This window comes from Heterocephalus glaber, unplaced genomic scaffold (assembly GCF_053883595.1).
Source record: "Heterocephalus glaber isolate CG9 unplaced genomic scaffold, H.glaber_assembly_v1.0 deba00001719, whole genome shotgun sequence".
In the NCBI taxonomy this organism is placed as follows: domain Eukaryota; kingdom Metazoa; phylum Chordata; class Mammalia; order Rodentia; family Bathyergidae; genus Heterocephalus; species Heterocephalus glaber.
The window spans coordinates 1,569,388-1,587,970 of record NW_028258432.1 but is presented as its reverse complement, the minus strand read 5'-3'; the positions used below and the strand labels follow the sequence as shown (position 1 = coordinate 1,587,970).

General features: G+C 38.7%; 1 protein-coding gene across 7 annotated transcripts in view; it reads left to right on the top strand.

Annotated features, from left to right (window-relative positions):
• Positions 1 to 15,380, top strand: part of Zmym5 (zinc finger MYM-type containing 5) — a 32,634-nt gene extending 17,254 nt beyond the window's left edge. For all 7 annotated transcript variants that reach the window (XM_004854891.4, XM_021236385.2, XM_021236382.2 and 4 more), the window contains 4 exons: positions 2,900 to 3,185; positions 3,760 to 3,922; positions 5,191 to 5,400; positions 13,433 to 15,380. In XM_004854891.4, the coding sequence (XP_004854948.2) occupies positions 2,900 to 3,185; positions 3,760 to 3,922; positions 5,191 to 5,400; positions 13,433 to 14,185 (1,412 nt within the window). In that variant the 3' untranslated portion in view covers positions 14,186 to 15,380. The remainder of the gene's footprint in view (positions 1 to 2,899; positions 3,186 to 3,759; positions 3,923 to 5,190; positions 5,401 to 13,432) is intronic.
• The last annotated feature ends 3,203 nt before the right edge of the window (positions 15,381 to 18,583 follow it).

Below are 18,583 nucleotides of genomic sequence, written 5' to 3'. Positions count from 1 at the left end.
CACACACACCACAGACAAATATATATAGCCCCTAAGTGTGGATGAGTTCACAAAAGTAAACTACCTTTGGGCTTTTATTTCTCCCGTATTAATTGTAATGAACACAATGTTTTGCTTGTACTTCTGCTATTTATTGAGTCTAGTTTGTCCTCAGGGTGATACACAGAGAAAGTTTTATTCCAGATTGCATGTTCTATGCATGAATGTATACTTTCCGTTTTGTTTGGAATGCTATTTTTTACTAATGGAATAATTCTAAACTAGGAAAAATTTTCAATAGGAGAATGTAACTCAGTGGTAGAGTGCTTGCCTAGTCAGTGCAAAGTCCTGAGTTCGGTACCCAGTACTACCAAAAAATAAAAGATAAATCAGGAAAGAAACATGCTCTTTAATATAGTAAGTTGTTTTTGGTTTTTTAAAATTTTTTTAATTTTTTTGCTACCAGGGATCGAACTCAGGTCCTTGCGCTTGAGAAGCAGGCAACAGAACCACTGAGCTAAATTCCCGGCCAATCGTTTATTTAGATTTACTCAAGATTTGCCAGCATGTCATCCTGAAAAATGAATGCAATCCTTTTGTTGTGTGTTGAGTTTCCTTTTACTTATAAAATAAATGAATCTGAAAATCAGACAGTTGCAGAGAGTTGATCTCAATTTAGTAATGAATGTAGATATTGTTAGTGATAGTAGTATTATGAGAGGCTTTGGGAGCAGTTAGAGGAGGCCTTTGGCCTCTTGCTGATGACAACAGCTATTTTTGAATAGAGTTGAAAATGTTCTATACCATAGGGTCCTGTTTCTCTTTCTTAGTCCCACTCCCACACCCCCTTTTCAGTGCTGGGATGAAACCCAGGACTTTGGGCTTCCTAGGCAAGTGCTCTTTCAGAGCCCTATTTCTTGAGACTTTTCCACCACCTGATTTGGTTAGAAACACAGAACCTCAGGTCCTTCCTCAGCCCAACCCATTGAGAATCTCCTTTCTTTCTTTTCTTTCTTTCTTTCATTCGTTCGTTCTTTCTTTCGTTCGTTCGTTCTTTCTTTCTTTCTTTCTTTCTTGTACTGGGGATTGAACTCAAGTCAGAACCACTGAGCTAAATCCCCAGCCCGAGAATCTCCTTTTAAAGAAGATTTAAGTGGCTTCATATTCACACTTAAATTGGATTAGCACTTCACCTATGTTTAATACCTTAGGTATTAAGGTAATAGGTATTGTGTTCTTCAGCATACAATAATATATTATTAATATATTAATACAGAATATATGTAAGGTTAAGGAATGTATATCTAACCTACCACCTTTATTAATGAATAGTGTTTTAGAAGGCTGGGGGGTAATTGTAGAAAGTGTTAATGTCTAACACATTTTGAAAGGAAGTGTACTAATATCTGCAGTTTTCTTGAAACATACAAGAATAATGGATTGATTGTTGAGACAGTAATAGATGGAAAGATGTGATGAAGCAGAATCAGGTAAAATAGTGTTGAATCCAGTTGGTGAGTATATGGGTTTTAGGTATAAAAATTTTTTAACTTCTGTGTAAGCTTTTAGTTTTTCATAATGTTGTTTATATAAATGGACATCGTAAACTACCAGACAGATTTCTCAAAGTTCCTTGATAGCCAAGCTTTCACTGTAGTTATCTGTGTTTTTCATATCTTCTGCTTTATTCTATAGATATATTTATTTTAAAAGTATCTGATTTTGAATGTGCCCTGTGTGCCGCACATCTCACTACTGTGTGCATTATCTCATTTATTTCTTAACACAGTAATGAGTTAGTTTTAACTGCAATTTATAGCTAAGAAAAGCAAAACACAGCAGGCCGGGAATATAATTCAGTGGTAGATGTTTACCTAGCATACACAAGACCCTAGGTTCAATCTGTTGCACCACACACACACACAAAGACAGCTAAAAATACATGCATAATCTAGTAAGTTCAAGAGACATATTTTCGGTTTGGGGGAGGTGTTTATTTTTCTTTTGGTGGATGCCAGTGAATCCAGGGATCACCCAAAATCTAGGTCTGGGACATACTAGCAAAGCTCTGTACCACTGAGCTTCATCCCTAGGCCAGGAGACACATTTTGAAAATAGGAACTGTGACTTAATAGCAGATGGCTACCACATTGCATAATTTCATGGGGCACCGTTTGTTTTATTGTTGTTGGCACAATGGAGTATCTTTTCCTTGGAATACAAAGTGTATAGTTCTAGATTATTCATTAAGACTGTTTAGCTATAACCACATACTAGCTTTAACCACATACAGTGAATATTTAAAGAAATTGTATTAGTGAAAGATATCTCGCCATTAATCTCCCTTAAAATAATCCACCATGCTTCAAACACACTTATCTCATCGTTCTTGCCACTTTCTGAAGCAGTTCTGCAAGTCCTCTGTGAGTTTCTTTAGTTGCACTGTTGTGGCTACTTCATTGTCCTTAATTGATTCAAAAATTTTTACCTTTCATGGTGATTTTGACTTTGGGGAAGAGCCAGAATTCTAATGTGCCAGACTCGGTAAATTAGGTGGTTGAGGATACAGTGTAATGTTTTCACGAGCCTGCCTTTCTGTTGGTTGGAACTCAGCAGTGGCATTCATCATACTTTTGATCACACCTCCTAAAGACACTCATAAAAGAAAGCTTCCAGGACTGCTTCAGAGAATGGCAAAAGTGATGGGAAAAGTATGTCTGAGCCAAAGAGGAGTGTTTTGGGAAGGATTAATAGTAATACATCTTTTATTTTAATTTTTTTAATTGAAATATTCACCATATATTTCAATCACCTCATGTGTGGCTGCTTCTTTAAATTCTTAAGTGCAATTTAAAAATATTTTTCTGATGTGAATTTTGATTTATTCCATGACTTTTTCTTGTGTGTTTCATTTTTTAAGATTCTTGGATCTCCCAGTCAGCATCATTTCCCCGTAATCAGAAACAGCCAGGGGTGGATTCTCTATCACCAGTGGCCTCACTTCCTAAACAGATTTTCCAGCCTTCTGCCCAACAGCAATTTACTAAACCAGCTAAAATCACTTGTGCAAACTGCAAAAATCCTTTACAGAAGGGACAGACAGCTTACCAACGAAAAGGATCAGCTCACCTCTTTTGTTCTACCACCTGCCTTTCTTCCTTCTCTCATAAACGTATTCGAAAGACACGAAATATAATATGTAAAAGGTAAGCAGTAACTTTCAACGTTTCTCTATATGGTTGAATACTAGTATATAAGGAAATGTAATTGCAGATTCTTGGGTAGAATTATTTCAGCGGAATCCGCAAGATTATTGAACTTGAGTTAACCTAGAGTGGTGTCAGAGCTGTGGACTAGTTCATATTGTACTTTCTCTTGGCAAGAAAATGGAAGTATATTGCCACTTTCTCTGGCACTGTTTTGCCTCTGCTCTTTTCCTTAAGTTCTGCCAAGTTTCTACCAGCGTTTTTAAATGTTTCAAAAAGCTAAAGAACTCTGTGGCAAGGTTCTTGTGCCACAAAAGATTTTCTTTTACCTCAGAATCTTCTCTTTTTGTATAATTTGGGAATGCAAAGCTTGGAATTAAAAGTGGATTTTGCTACATCCAAAAGTTGTAATTGATTCCTAGGAATAAATCATAGTTAAATGAGAAATGCAGTGTTCTTGGACTCGGTGTAGCTCAGTAATAGAATTCTTGCCTGTCATGTGGCCTTGGGTTCAATCCCCAGCACAAAAGAAAAACAGTGTTCTAAAGTTGTGTATCTGTCCTTTGTGTTTCAGAGATGCACCTACAAAGAAGGCTACTGTTGTTCCTCCAGTGGAATCAAGTAGATCCTTCCAAGAATTTGCTAGTACATCTTTGTCTCTCTGTGAAAACAATCATCATCTTAGAAAAGGAGTTTTTAATACATCCCGATGTATAATCTGTAATAAACTGACAGAGGTCTGGATTTTTTATACCTAAGTTGTTATTTAGGCTAACATAATTTTAATTTTTAAGTGTTATTAATGTAAGCTGTCATCATAGTATGTTAGAACTATTTTATTAACAAATGTCCCATTTGCATAGTCTGGAAAGTATGCATTTGGATTTTTCTTACTTTGTTTTCTTAAAAGATGGCCTGGCTGTGTAGGTCCACCTCCCCTTGGATTCACAATGATCCTCTTGCCTCAGCCTCCCAAGTGCTGGGATTGCAGGTGTGTGCCATTTCACCCAGGCCATTGTTTCTGTACAATTGGTAGTAATCAAACAGTTTTAAGGCCTCACTAAATAAAAATGTAGTTTCAGAGGTGGCCATGGGCCCACACCTGTAATCCCAACACTCTCGGAGGTTGAGGCAAAAAGATTGCAAGTTTGATTCCAACCTCGGCAATTTAGTGAGACCTTGTCTCCAAAAAAAAAAAAAAAAAATGGTCTAGGGAATGTAGCTTAGTGAGAAGGCCCTGCATTCAATCCCCAGTACTGCAAAACTTTAGGAAAAAAAAGTAGTAGTTTAGAACATAGAAGAAGCAGCAGATCCTAATTAATAAGTGTAACAAGTAGAATGAATTTAAACTCTACTATTCATTTCATTTAATTGGTGTCACAGTCGTCCACATTGTTAGAAGAAATGTGCATTCGGGAAGTTGTCGTTTTAAACTGTCCTTGGTGACTAAATTTGAGGTTGGTGACCTCAGAGCTGTGCATGTCAAGGCCCCAGTTTTCTCTCAGCACCTTGAGAACCACCTAGTAAGGTGATGCCATCTGGTTGTGGCTGATGTGCTGACACCATCCTGGTTGTGGAGAATACTGATTTCTCCCACAAATTTTCTTTATAATACTAAGAATTCCCAAACTATTTCTTTTTTTTTTTTTTGGTACCTGGGATCAAACTCTGGACCTTGTGCTTGTGGAGGCAGGCGTGGTGCCACTGAGCTAAATCCCCGGTCCCCAAACTATTTCTTTTAACCGTGTCAAAAACAGTTGATTTTCTGTCATTCTCAACAAATCAGGAAAGTTATTACTGATTTTATTTTTTGTTTTGTGAATCTTGATTTCACAAATTGAAAAGTGAAAGAATAATGACTATGTTTATCTTTTCCCTGAATATTTTTTTCACTGAGATATTACTACTGAATCTTTGTTTCTAGTGCAAAAACTAATTTTTTCATTGCCTATTTTACTAATCTGGTTCATGTATACTAGTTAATAAATTTTGTTTTCTCTTTTAGGTTCGCCATGAAGTCAGTGTTAATAATGTAACTCACAAGCTGTGCAGTAACCATTGCTTTAATAAGTACAGGTTGGCTAATGGTCTAAAAATGAACTGCTGTGAACAGTGTGGAGAGTACATGCCTGATAAAAATATGGGAAACAGTATCCTGATTGGAGGTCAGCAGAAGAGATTTTGCTGCCAAAATTGTATTAATGAATATAAACAGGTAATTCTTTTTAATGAACTTTAATTGATGAAGTTACATAATAGCTTATTCTGTTAGCTTACATTATCTAGGCTTATCTTAGAACTCATGTAGTTCCATTTTGTTGTTAATGTTGACCCCCCTTGGATAAATATTGAAATTTATCCATTGTTGTAAGTAAGCTTTTTAAAAAACATTTACTCATTTTTTTTTTTAAGGTACCAGGGATCAAACTCAGGACCTTGCACTTGCCAGGCAGGCATGGCGCCACTGACCTACATCCCCAGCCTTCCATTTACTCAATTTTTACAGGAGTTAAATTTTTTTTTTTTTACCATTTTGTTCACTTTTTTTTTTTTTTTTTTTTTTTTTGAGATGACTGTCTTACTATGTTAAACAAGCTGGCCTCAGACTCCCAGACCAGTGAGATGGTGAACTTTTTAGATACCAAGTGCCCAAACTGCAACCCAAAACCCATTTACTTATCACAAAGTGCCAACACTGCAATTAAACCTGAATAGCCAATGCTCGGCTGCTGTGTCAATGCTGGAGCAACTTGGTTCACATGCCAACAGAGGGCTCAGCGTGCCTGCTGCAACATACACGCCATAAGTTCCCCACCACTGTCCTAGGCTGAAGGCAAGTGATGATCCTCCTACATCAGTCTCCCATTTAGATGAGACTATAGGTTTTCACCACCATGCCTGATTCAAATTGGGTTATCTTCTAATTATTGAGTTGTATGAATTCTTTTTTTTGCTCTACTGGAAATTGAAACCAGGGCTTTCACACTGAGCTACACCTCAAGCCCTTTTAATTTGTGTGTGTGTGTTTGTTTGTTTGTTTGTTTGTGTGAGTTTTTAGGATCTTTGTTTTTTTGAGACAGGGTCTTTCTTTGTAGTTCAGGCTGGCCTCAAACTCCCCACGAATCCTGCCTCTGCCTCCCAGCAGGCTTGTGTCACCACACCTTGGTGTTTTGTTTTCTGTTCTGGGGTTAGCTAAGGCCCTTAAGGATGGTAGATAAGTGCTCTACCACTACGGTATATCACTAGCCCTGTAAGCTTTCTAAGTCTGATCCATTTTAAATTAATTTGGGATATGGTATGAGGTATAGGTTAATCAAATACCTACTTTCAGGACATTAAAAACTACAGTAATCAAGGCAATATGATATTGGCAGATAAGCAAATAAAAGAGTAGAATAGAGACATGCTAAAAATAGGATCGCATGTATGCTTAGTTGGTTCTACAATAAGATACTAAATTATTTTGATGAGATTTTTTTAAAACATTGTTTATTAACAAATGATGCTAAAAACTCTTGTAGACAGGGTCTTGCTGTGTAGTTCAGGGTGACCTTGAACTCCGTGTGTAGCCCAGGCTGGCCTCAAACTTGCATAGGTCCTCCTTTCTTCCGCTACCTGAACGCTGGAATTGTAGGCATGCACCACCATGCCCAGCCAACTTTTGTCTCTATGGAAATGAATGAACTTTGACTTCATGTCATCCCATACACTAATAATAATTTGAAATGGGCCCTAAGTAGGAACATTCTTAACCCCTATTTCACTAGCTAAAGATTTGAGTGATCGGCTTTAGGAAAAAGTAGCCCAAATGTGCTAGGTTTACTGACTAGAAAGGAAAATAGAATACCCATAGTTGACTTTTAAGTTATTTTTGCAAGGAACATTTATGTATCTTAATTACGTGTACTGCATCTCATAGTCAACACAGCTTTTGGGTTGGGTATAACTTTAAAAATAGACAATTGGGCTGGGGCTGTAGCTCTGTGGCAGAGGACTTGCCTAGCACATAGGAGGTCCTGGGTTTAATTCCCGAGCAGTGCAAAAATAAACAAATAAATACATACAATTTTAAAATAGACATCAGCTGGGCATGGTGACACACGCCTGTGATCCCAGCACTTGGGAGGCTGAGGCAGGAGGATTGCTGTGAATTTGAGGCCAGCCTGAAATACATAGCAAGACCCTGTCTCAAAAAAATAATAAATAAATAAAAATAGACATCAAAAGCTAGTTATGGTTGCACACGTCTATAATTCTAGCACTGGGAGGCTGAGGCCAGAAGTTTGCATATTTGAAGCCAGCCTAAGCTATACAAGACCCTAAGACACAAAAAAATAGATACTAGATGGCTATGATGGCACATGCCTATGATCCCAGCTACTTGACAGGATGAGGCAGAAAGATCTTGAGTTCAAGGCCAGCCTGGGCATCTTAGTAAAACCTTACCTCAAAATAAAGAGGGCTGGAGGATAGGGGTAGCTCAGTGATAGAGCACACTCATGAGACCTTGGGATCAACCTCTAGTCCCAAAAAGAAAGGTCCTAATATAAGTTACCTTTTCAAAAGTAACGTATGGTGGCCAGATGTGGTGGCACACATCTGTAGTCCCGCACTCAGGAGGCTGAGGCAAAAGGATTGCTGCAAGTTCAAGGCCAACCTGGGCTACCTAGTGAGTTCAAGGCCAGGCTGAACTACATAGCAAGACCCTATCTCAAAACAAAGAAAAAGTAGTGCATGTAAATGTAACATAGTGAACTAATTTGGTAATGTTAAGTCAATGTTTTCCAAATTAAAAAAAATTTTTTTAAATGATTTACCTATTCCTGAGTTTTTGCAAACTTAAGGACAAAGAAATCAAACTTCATATAGAATGAACATTTATCTGAAAAGTATGAGGCTTATTTATAGATTATAACTTTTTACTCCTAATGGATGGTGGAAGGAGATAAAATCAGGAATATGCATAGTCAAGACAGGCAGCAACTGTATATCCGGACTTTGAATACTGTTGCCTGCTACTCTGATAGCCTAGGAGAAAGTCCGTTCATTCTGCCATTCATATTTCAGTAGCGCAAGGTAAACTCACAAATAGTTGGCGAGTATAGTCATTGTATTTCCATATAATGTAGAAGTTTCATAAAAAAACTTCCACCCCACGGAACTCATGAGTATTTGGAAGTGATTCATGGCAAGCCTTCTGAGAAGACCAACAAAGAACTCTTTAGTAATATATGAAGACCTTAAGAAAAAACTGAGGGCTGGAGATGTAGCTCAGTGGTAGCACTTACCTAACATGTAAGACCCTGGGATTAATCCCCTTGCCACCAAAAAAAAAATAGCAAAAACAAAAGCACTGTTGGTGAATTTTTTGTGAATGTATGTGGTACTGGGAAACACAGGGCCCTTTGGACTGAGCTACATCCCCAGCCCTTTATTCTTTTTTGTGTGTGCGACAGTCTTTCTATGTAGTTCAGGCTGACCTCAAACTCGCATGGATCCTCCTGCCTCAGCCTCCCAAGTCCTGGGATTACAGGCTTGCACCACCACACCTGGCCCTACTCCTAGTTTGAGACAAGGTCTCACGAAGTCACTTTGGCCCTGGCCTCCTAGAGTACCCTGACTTACTGCTGAATAACATACACAGTCATAAAATGGAAAGACTGTGAAGCTTGGTTAAGCCACTGATTTTCAACCAGAGTTGATTTTGGCCCATTTGTGGACTTTTGGCAATGTCTGGACACATTTGTTTACTGTCACAGCTTCGAGAGTACTGATGGCATCTAGTGGATACAGACCAGCGAGGCTGATGCTCCTAAACTCCTATAGTACATATGACAGTCCCTCACAGCAAGTAATTATCCCCATCTAAGAAATCTTGTAACTAAAGGGTAAGTAGGTAGCCTGGGGGATGAGCCTGGAGAGAAAGAACAGCTAAATTTCCATCATCCTCGTTGATAGGTCCTTTGATGATACCTATAGCTGAGAGGACCACCCAGGCACGATGGCTCACGCCTACTGTAATCCCAGCACTTAGGAGGCTGAGGCAAGAGGATCAACATGAGTTTGAGGCCAGCCTGAGATACATAGTCACTTCAGAGCCAACCTGAATTACATATCTTGATCCTGTCTAAAAAAAGAAAAGCTAGGAAAAAAATCAGTGGTGATACAAATATTGCTAGTATAAAATTTGTAAATAAACACCAGAAGAATCAGGTAAAGGACTGCAAGTGTAACTCAGAGGTAGAGCACTTGCCTTAACATGCACAGGGGAAAACAATCATCTAAAAAAGTTTAAAACATCAGTTAAGGGCTGGAGATTTATCTCAGTGGTCCCGCTGCCTGCCTTGAAAGTGCAAGGTCCCAAGTTCGATCCCCAGTACCAAAAAAAAAAGTCACAGGGGAAAGGAATAGAGTGGTAAAGGACTACTGCTTGTTTTAATTAATTGGTGTAATTACTTTATCCTTTATACTAAATGTATATTTAATTTTTAAATGTTAAAAGGTTCTGACATTAAGCTGAGGCATGTTAGCAGCAACTATAATCTCAGCCCTCTGAAAACTGAGGCAGGAAGATCTTGCCTTTGGGGCCAACTTTGAAACCAACCTGAGCTATATAGCAAGAGTCAGCCTGGAGGGAGGTGGGGGAGATACTGAGGTTGAAGATGGTCTCTAACCTGAAGTCACACACTGGATACTTTCATTGGTGTACACTCTTGCCTGCAGTGGGATTTTTTTCTTTTCCACAGTCCCAGCGATCGTACCCAAAGCCTCACACACACTAGGCAAGTGCTACACCGCTGAGTATAGCCCTAACCCCAGTGGGAATACCTTAATGAGACAGATACCTCATCTCCCCCAATAAACCTAAGTTTTCAGGATAGTAATCTCTATGCATGGAATGACTCAGCCACCTGGGATACTTTTGAGAATAAAGTGAGGTTAAATATAAAATGCCATGCTTTCTGCCTTGTTACCGTTCTAGTAGATCTGAGGTTTGGCTTTGCTGTGTTTTATTTTGCTTTCTGAGGTCTCCTTATGTAGCCCAGTTTGACCTTGAGCTCATGGGTTCAGGTAATATTTTCACTTCAGCCTTCCTAGTATCGTTGAACATTTTTGCAAAGAAGCTCGCATAGGTGTCCCTAGACAGAGTACCTAGTGGCAGGGACGAGAGAGACATAAGTTGTTTGACTTTGGAACCTAGAATTTTGAGCACAAGATGCGTGCCCCTTTCCACTATGACACAGCTGATTAGCCAGCCTTGTCTTTTTATATCAGTTCTTTATTACTAAATGTATTCCATAATTCCCAAGTGAGAATATCCACATAATGTGTTCCGTCTTAATAACTATTATGACTCTTTGGTGCCAGATACCTGGCAGCTTTGCATGTATTTTTTCATTTAATCATCTTTAGGTACAATTAGTATTCCCATTTTATTGTTGAGAAAACTGAAATTTAGGAGCCCCTCATCATATTATTTGGGGAGTACATCCACTGAGAACTGTGACAACTTCATTCCCATTTCTTACCAAGCAATTTTTGAAGGAAAGAGAAGAGACCATGCTGGAGTGACACTACAGTCCTGCGCTTTTTGTGTGTTTAGTATCATTTAGTAGTCCTACTCGGTCCCATAGTTTCAGTTACCATAATTTGATGACTTCTGTCTTAGTTACTTTCTCATGGCTGGGACAAAATAGCCGATAACTGCAAGTTAAAGAGGAAGGGTTTATTTTAGCTCACGGTTTATAGAGGTTTCAGTCCATAGTTAGCTGGCTCCAAGGCAGAGTGGCATGGCAGAGGGGGAAAAGTTCATGGCATGCAGATAAGAAATGAGACATGCTTTTTCCTTTCCCTTTTTATTCCATCCAGGTACGAGCCTATAGGTTGGTGCCACCTACACCCAGGGTGGGTCTTCCCTCTTCAATAAATCCATCACCCATACCCACAATGATGCTAAATAAATCAGTGGACTAACTCAGTATCACACATCCATGATCCAGTCATTCCCAAAAGCCCACCTAGGAGTATATGGGTGGGAGGGGTCTAGATATAAGCCATCACAACTTCCAAGTACATATTTTCAGTTTATATTTCTTCTGTTCCTTCAGGGTCCAGCCTATGGCCTGTGGACCATTTGCTATATTTTTTAATGTTATAATAAATATTTTAAGTGAATTATGTTTTTTACATATATATATGAACTATATGTAGTGCAAGACAGTTCCACTACATTTAGTCCAGTCCAGGTACACCAACAGAAAGATTATATACCCATGGAACTATAGACTAACATATCCGTTCATAATCTCCATTTGAATGTTCTGTATCAGTGGTGGCAAACTCGTGACATGTGTGCTGCAGTGGTCTATTTGTTATCATTGAAAGCTCTAAAAGTTTTGCCATCACTGTTCTGTAGATGTCTCAGACTCGTGTGTGTGTGTGTGTTTGGAGAAAACAGGTCTTGCTTTGTAAGTCCATGTTGACCTTCAACTTGCTTTAAGTTACCTAGGGTAGCCTCAAACTCAGGATCTTCCTGCCTCATCCTCACAAGTTCTTAGATTAAGGCGTTCACCACCATTCCTAGCTAGGAGTAATGTTCTAAAGTACAGACTTTAATCGTCATTCCATTGCTTTTTTAACTTCAGTGTTGCCACATTGCTTTCAAAATTGCAGTGGCATCAGCCTGTATTTCTGGGTACTTGAGAGGCTAAGATGGGAAGATGATGAGTTCCAATCCAGCCTGGGCAACATAGCAAAACCCTGGTTTAGAAATAAATAAATAAAGGTAGGCCGAGGATTTAGCTCAGTGGTGCCTTGCCTGCCTGGCAAGTGCAAGGTCCTGAGTTTGATTCCTGGTTCCAAAAAAAGGGCCGTGCATGGTGGCATATATCTGAGGCAGGAGGATCATCATGAGTTGGAGACCAGCCTGGGCTACATAGTCTGTTCACAGCCAGCCTGAATGATGCAGTGAAACCTATCGCAAAAAAAGAGGAGCAGGGTAGCACACATCTGTAATCCTTATATGCTGGAAGCCTGAGATACAAGGATCACAAGTTCAAACCCATCCTGGGCAACTTAGCGACTTAGTGACATCTGTTTCAAAATATATAATATTTTAGAAAGGGCTGGGAATGTAGCTCAGTGTAAAGGCACTGGGTGCAGTCCTTAGTACTGCCAAAAAAAATTGTGTTGTGTATATACTGATTGGATATTGTGGATGCTATACACATCCATACATCAAGGGGCTGGGGATTTAGCTCAGTGGTATCACACCTGCCTTCCAAGCGCAAGGTTGTGAGTTCGATCCCTGGTACAAAAAAAGAAATAGTGTGTGTAGTAAATGCATTTAATGGCAACAAAATGTTCAAAAAAGTCAAAATTGAATTTCTCACAGAAGTGGCAATTTGGTCAGAAGATAGAATTCTGTTTTGAATTTATAGGGTTAATCTGACATTACAAAAAAGATGTGCTTCTGAGGGAGGAGCACTTTTCTCAGCTAACTGAAAATCTTCAAATTTTTCTCTTACGGTGGTATCCTCAGTTTTCACTTTAAATATACACTTTTTATAACAAATTATTTACTATTAAGAATGAATGATGGTGCTCAGTGGCACTGCGCCTGCCTTGAAAGCCCAAGTTCCTGAATTTAATCCCCTGTACCAAAAAAAAAAAAAGTAGTTTCTTGTAATCCATCTACTCTGGAGATTGAGGCAGATTTAGAGTTTGAGCCCAACCTGGGCAATTTAATGACTTAGTGAGACCCTGTCTGAAAATTAAAAATTAAAAACTACTGAAGATGTACCTCTGCTCTATGTGATAGCCCTAGGTTCAATCCCCAGTGCCATGCTAAAAAAAAGTTGCTACGTTTTGTGTGAATGTATATTTTTAATTTATTTTGGGTCTATGTCTTGGAGTGGAATTGCTGGGTCATGTGATGGGTCTTATATTTAAACTTCAGTGAAACTTCCAGACTTTTTCAAAGCCGCTGCACCGTTGTATATTCTCATTGGCACCGAGGGAAGAAAGTTCTAGTTTCTCCACATTGTTTTAACACTTGTCTTTTTATCTGTTTATTATAGCCATCCTATTGAGTATAAGGTGATATGCCTTGTCATTTAATGTATTTACTTGATGTCTGGTGATGATCATCTTTTCATGTGCTTATTAGTACATTAATTTTTTACATATTAATAAATTATAAAAATAGAAAAACAAATTATAACTTATTCTATATTGTTTCTCCCCAGATGATGGAAATAAAATCACAAACATTATCAGCATCAGAAAAAAGGAAAAGGAGTGGTATAGGAGAAGAAAATGACAGTAAACTATATGGATCATTAAATATACTTTTAGAAAAAATAGACGGAGTACCAGAAAAAAAAGATAAGACTTTAGAACAAGTTGCAGCAGAATGCAGCCCAAATATGTCCCTGAACAAACAAAATGTGAATTCACCTTATTCTGTGTCAGCCATAGCTGATGAATCACAGAAGCAACTGGAAGACAAAAAATCAGAAGACTGCTTTATGCCAGTTGTGCTTTCTCCAGATCCAGGTACATGGCCCCGAATTTTGAATATTAAGCAGCGGGACACACTTGTTGAGAATGATCCACCTCAAGTAAGAAATTTTGACTTTCCAAAAGACAACACAGGGAGGAAGTTTTCAGAAACTTACTATACACGAATTCTTCCAAGTGGTGAAAAAACCACTAGATCCTGGTTACTTTATTCTACTTCTAAAGATTCTGTGTTTTGCCTATATTGCAAACTCTTTGGGGAAGGAAAAAATCAACTGAAAAATGAGAATGGATGCAGAGATTGGCAGCATTTATCACATATTCTTAGTAAACACGAAGAAAGTGAGATGCACCTCAACAATAGTGTTAAGTTTTCAAAGTTAAAATCTGATTTGAAAAAAAATAAAACTGATGAAGCTGCAGGACACAGATTATGTGAAGATGAAAGAAATGGTGGTGTCCTGCTGTTGTATACATAATGTGCCCAATTTGGTTTCTGTCATTACTTAGAAAAGATCTGGGGACAGGGATTTAGCTCAGTGGTTCCGTCATCTGCCTCGCAAGCGCAAGATTCCGAGTTTGATCCCCGGTACCAAAAGAAAAAACTTGCACGTAGTAGATAGTCATTCAACAGATAACTCCTGAAGAAGAAAATTTTTTTAAAAAAGAAAAGATCTGTACCACGAGTCAGTGTCAGTCAGTCCTGAGCTGTAATGAACATAAATAGCTAATTAGCAGTAAGTATAATAGCAGATAAATAGTAAAGAGTGTTTCTGTTCCAAATTTAAAACTAATTGGATTCAATAGTGATTGCGAAATTTAGTAAAGGCAATTTCTCAGTTCTCAACTTTTTACAATTGGCAATTGAGAACTGCTGTTTAACAGGTTTGATTAATATTCTGGTTACTATGAAACCGGTGCCGGTTATGTTGGTACACTCCTATAATCCCAGCACTCAGGAGGATCACTGCAAGTTCGAGGCCAGCCTAGGCTACCCATTGAGTTTAAGGCAAGCCTAAACTACGTAGCGAGACTTTGTCTCAGAAACAACAACAAAAAAGAAAGCAGAGGTAGGAAAGCCTTGCCTTTATTAATACCAGTTGAATAGGATAGTTATGTGAACATATTCTCAGCATTATTAAAGACATTCAGATAGTTTCAAGAACAAAATAGGGATCTCAAACTATAGCTTTTTCCTTTTTAACCAAATATTTGTGATTTACTCCTTTGAGCAAAACTCGGGAGTAGGGGCATGGTGATGGTGGTAGTACTGGAGATTGAACCCAGGGTTTTTGCACTGAGCTACATCACTAGCCCTTCTCTTTCTGAGCTTTATTTATTTGTTTTTTTGAGGCAGGGTCGCTATAAGTCAGTAAATTGCTCAGGTTAGGCTCCAACTTGCAATCCTCACGCTTCAACCTTCCAAAATTTTGAGATTAAAGGCATATACACCATGGCCGCTGGCTTGAGCAAAACATTTCTACTTGACCAAAACAGCATTATTGTATTAAAGGTGAATGATTTGCATTTCATTGATTTTATATTTTTGTTTTAATTTAATTTGTAAGTCTAACTTTTACTGTTGCATAAGAACTATAAACATAAAGAATATATACCTACTCTTATATTGGTCCAAATATTTTAAAAATTAAAATAAAAATATTATTAAGTTAACCTTCTAGTATTGTGAATAATGTGTTTGGTTTTTTTTGTAAAGGAGACTGAAATTTGAGAAATTACAAATCTCAATTTTCAGTGTCTTCATTTATATGAATTTAGTAATTCTCTCATTTGCTTCTGATTTCTGATTCCAGTTTTATCATATACTAAATTCTTACATATATTTGGGCTTCTTTCCTTTCAAGACTTCTTGTGTAAAAGAAAATGGCTTGTCAACAGTGATTAAGGCAGAGCCAGATGTGGTGGCACATTCCCATAATCCTAGCACTCGGGAGGCTGAGGTGGGAGAATTACCCCCAAGTTCAAGGCCAGCCTGGTCTACATAATGATTTCAGTGTTAGCCAGAACTATATAACCGTATCTCAAAAATTTTTTTAAAGTTATTAGAGCAGAAGATATTCTTCTAGATGGGCCAACACTAGGAATACTTGCAGACTTAGTGATTGCAGTACATAAGATTATTTTTAGAATATCCACAAAAATCATTCTCATTAAATTCTAGCCCGGGATTTCGCTCAGTGGTGCCGAGCCTGCCTTGCAAGTGCAAGGTCCTGAGTTCAATCCTTGCTACAAAAAAAAAAAAGAAAGAAATGGCAGTGCCAATTATATTGATTTATTGGGTTTGTTTTTGTTTTGTTTTTTGGTACTGGGGATCCAACTTGGGACCTTCCACTTGCAAGGCAGACGGCAGAACCACTGAGCTAAATCCCTGGCCCACTTGGGATTTTTTCATCCTGCAGATGATGAATGATTTTTTTCCCCATAATCCTCTGACTTACAATTTCTTGGCCTCTTCTCAGTGCTATGAGCCAAAAGAGTTGCTAATAGCCCTTTTTTTTTTTTTTTTTTGAGATGGTCTCACTGTGTTGCCAAGGCTGGTTTCAAACACCCAGACTCAAAGAATCTTCCCGCCTCAGCCTCCCAAATAGCTAGGAATATAGGCACCATGCTCAATTCAAATAGTTTATACCACCAATCTCCAACATTTTTAGCCAAGGACCAGCTTTGTAAAAGACACTTTTTCTACAGACAAGAGGGGAGGGTAGTTTCAGGTTGATTCAAACACCTTACATTTATTGTGCACTTTACTTTTATTATTGCTTTATAATATATAATGAAATAATACAGCTGTTTATAATGTAAAATCAGTGGGAACCCTGTCTTTGCAGCTAGACAGTCCCATTGTGGGTGATGGGAGAGAGTGACAACTAAAGTGTGTTTCTACGTCCGTTCTGTTCTGTAATCTCATTTTGGTTGCTGTCACCGCAGAAAACTCCGTCACACCAGTAGGATGTTGGGGATGCCCCCATGCTTTTCAGTGCTTTTGTGACAATCTCAAGATATTCCACCTTGACTTTAATCCAGAACATGGAGATTTGCAGTTGTCTCCAACATACTTTGAAGGCTATCATCATTTGCTGTCTCAAGCAGTTATCCTTTTTTTTTTTTTTGGTACCGGGGATCAAACTCGGGTCCTTGTGCTTTCGAGGGAGGCGGTGGAACCACTGAGCTAATCCCCAGCCCTAGTTATCCTTTTCTAGCATGGACAAAGTGATTCATCTGTTGTATTTCATTCCTTTCCACTTTCAGGGTCTTTCATTTTGGGGAAGGAAAGCTGAAATAGCCAATCGTGCACCAGCTGGAAGAAAGGGCCCTGGTTCAACCTCTTTCTCAAAATTTCTGCTAATGTTTGAAACGTCAAACTCCCAAAGTTCACTCACTGCCCCCATAATTCCAGTTTACCTTTTTTGGGGGGCGGTTCTGGGGATTGAACTTGGGTCCTTGTGTTTGTGCAGCAGGTGGTGAAACCACTGAGCTAAATCCCCGGCCTCCAGTTTACCTTTAAATGCAGCCACTTTATCTGCTAATTGAGCACAGCTGTCGTTTTCCCCTGAAGTGATAGATTGAATTTGTTGAGCAGGTTGAATGTGTCACACAGCACGTTTTGTGATCCAATCTGTGTTACTGAAATGTGCTGCTAGTGGTGACTTTCTAAAACAAATCTCTGTAGTGACTCTCATAACTAAAACCTCTGATCAATGATCAATGTTTAGAGAGCCATCTCACTTCTCTACATAAAAGACATGTACTCTGCCTCTATCCCCTCACAGAATTGCACAGACATGAATTAAGGACAGGTACTTTAATGTGGTTGATGATTCATAATTGAGCCAGGTGTGACACACACCTGTGTAACAGCAAGGAGTCACATATATGTGACCAGAGAAATTTGAGGTTCAGATTTGCATGAACAAAGAACCACACAATGATTTTTAAAAGATGAGTGTAAGTTTATTATAAAAGTATAGCAGATATGAGCATAGTCAACATATTACCACACGACAAGGCAGGGGACAGCACCAAAGATGAAGGGGAACCCTCTGGGGAAGGATCTTATGTGAGACATAACCTTCAGCAGGTGAGAAAAAGCCACGTCACACCCAGTTTCTCAGTGTCTTATGTACTGTGTTCAGACAAAAGTGACGTGCCAACAGGGCTGCACAGCTGGAAAGGATGGTACCCAGCCTTGGCTAGAGCCTGGGAACAATCAGTCTGAAAGTGTTAATGGTTGTCTCTATATACTCTGCTCAAGAGATAGCCTCCCTCCAGAAAGGCATGTAGCCAAGGTCATTTTAGTGAACACATGCATTCCACATGACTCATCATCATATTTTAGCTCTCCCTGACAGCCTATAATCCTGGCACTTGGGAGGTCGGGCCAGGAGGATCAGTACAAGTTGAAAAACTTCCTTGGCTTAAGTGGAATCACTCCATGATTCATATTCACATCTTGTAAAATACTCAGGTGATGTTTTTTGGCTGGCCAGCATTTCGCTATGGATGACAATACCTCGATAGATTCACATTGATCTCAGTAGTAAAACCAGAAAGCCATCTAGTTGTGGCAACTCTGTTCTTGCATGTATCAACACAAAATGACCAATTCAGTTTTCCTGATATATAATCATTCAAAGACCTGAATAGTTGTGCAGCTGTGGTATTGGTCGGCAATGAAAGTTCACGTAACATATCCTCATTCCTATCTTGAAAAATACAATGCACAAAAATAAGCATTGCTGCGTTGTTGTCAACATGGGTGGACTTGTCAACCAGGATTGTGTACCACGGTGTCTCATCAATATAACTGTGCCTCAATTAACCTCTGTTTCACCAATTCATCTAATTATGGTGTTAGC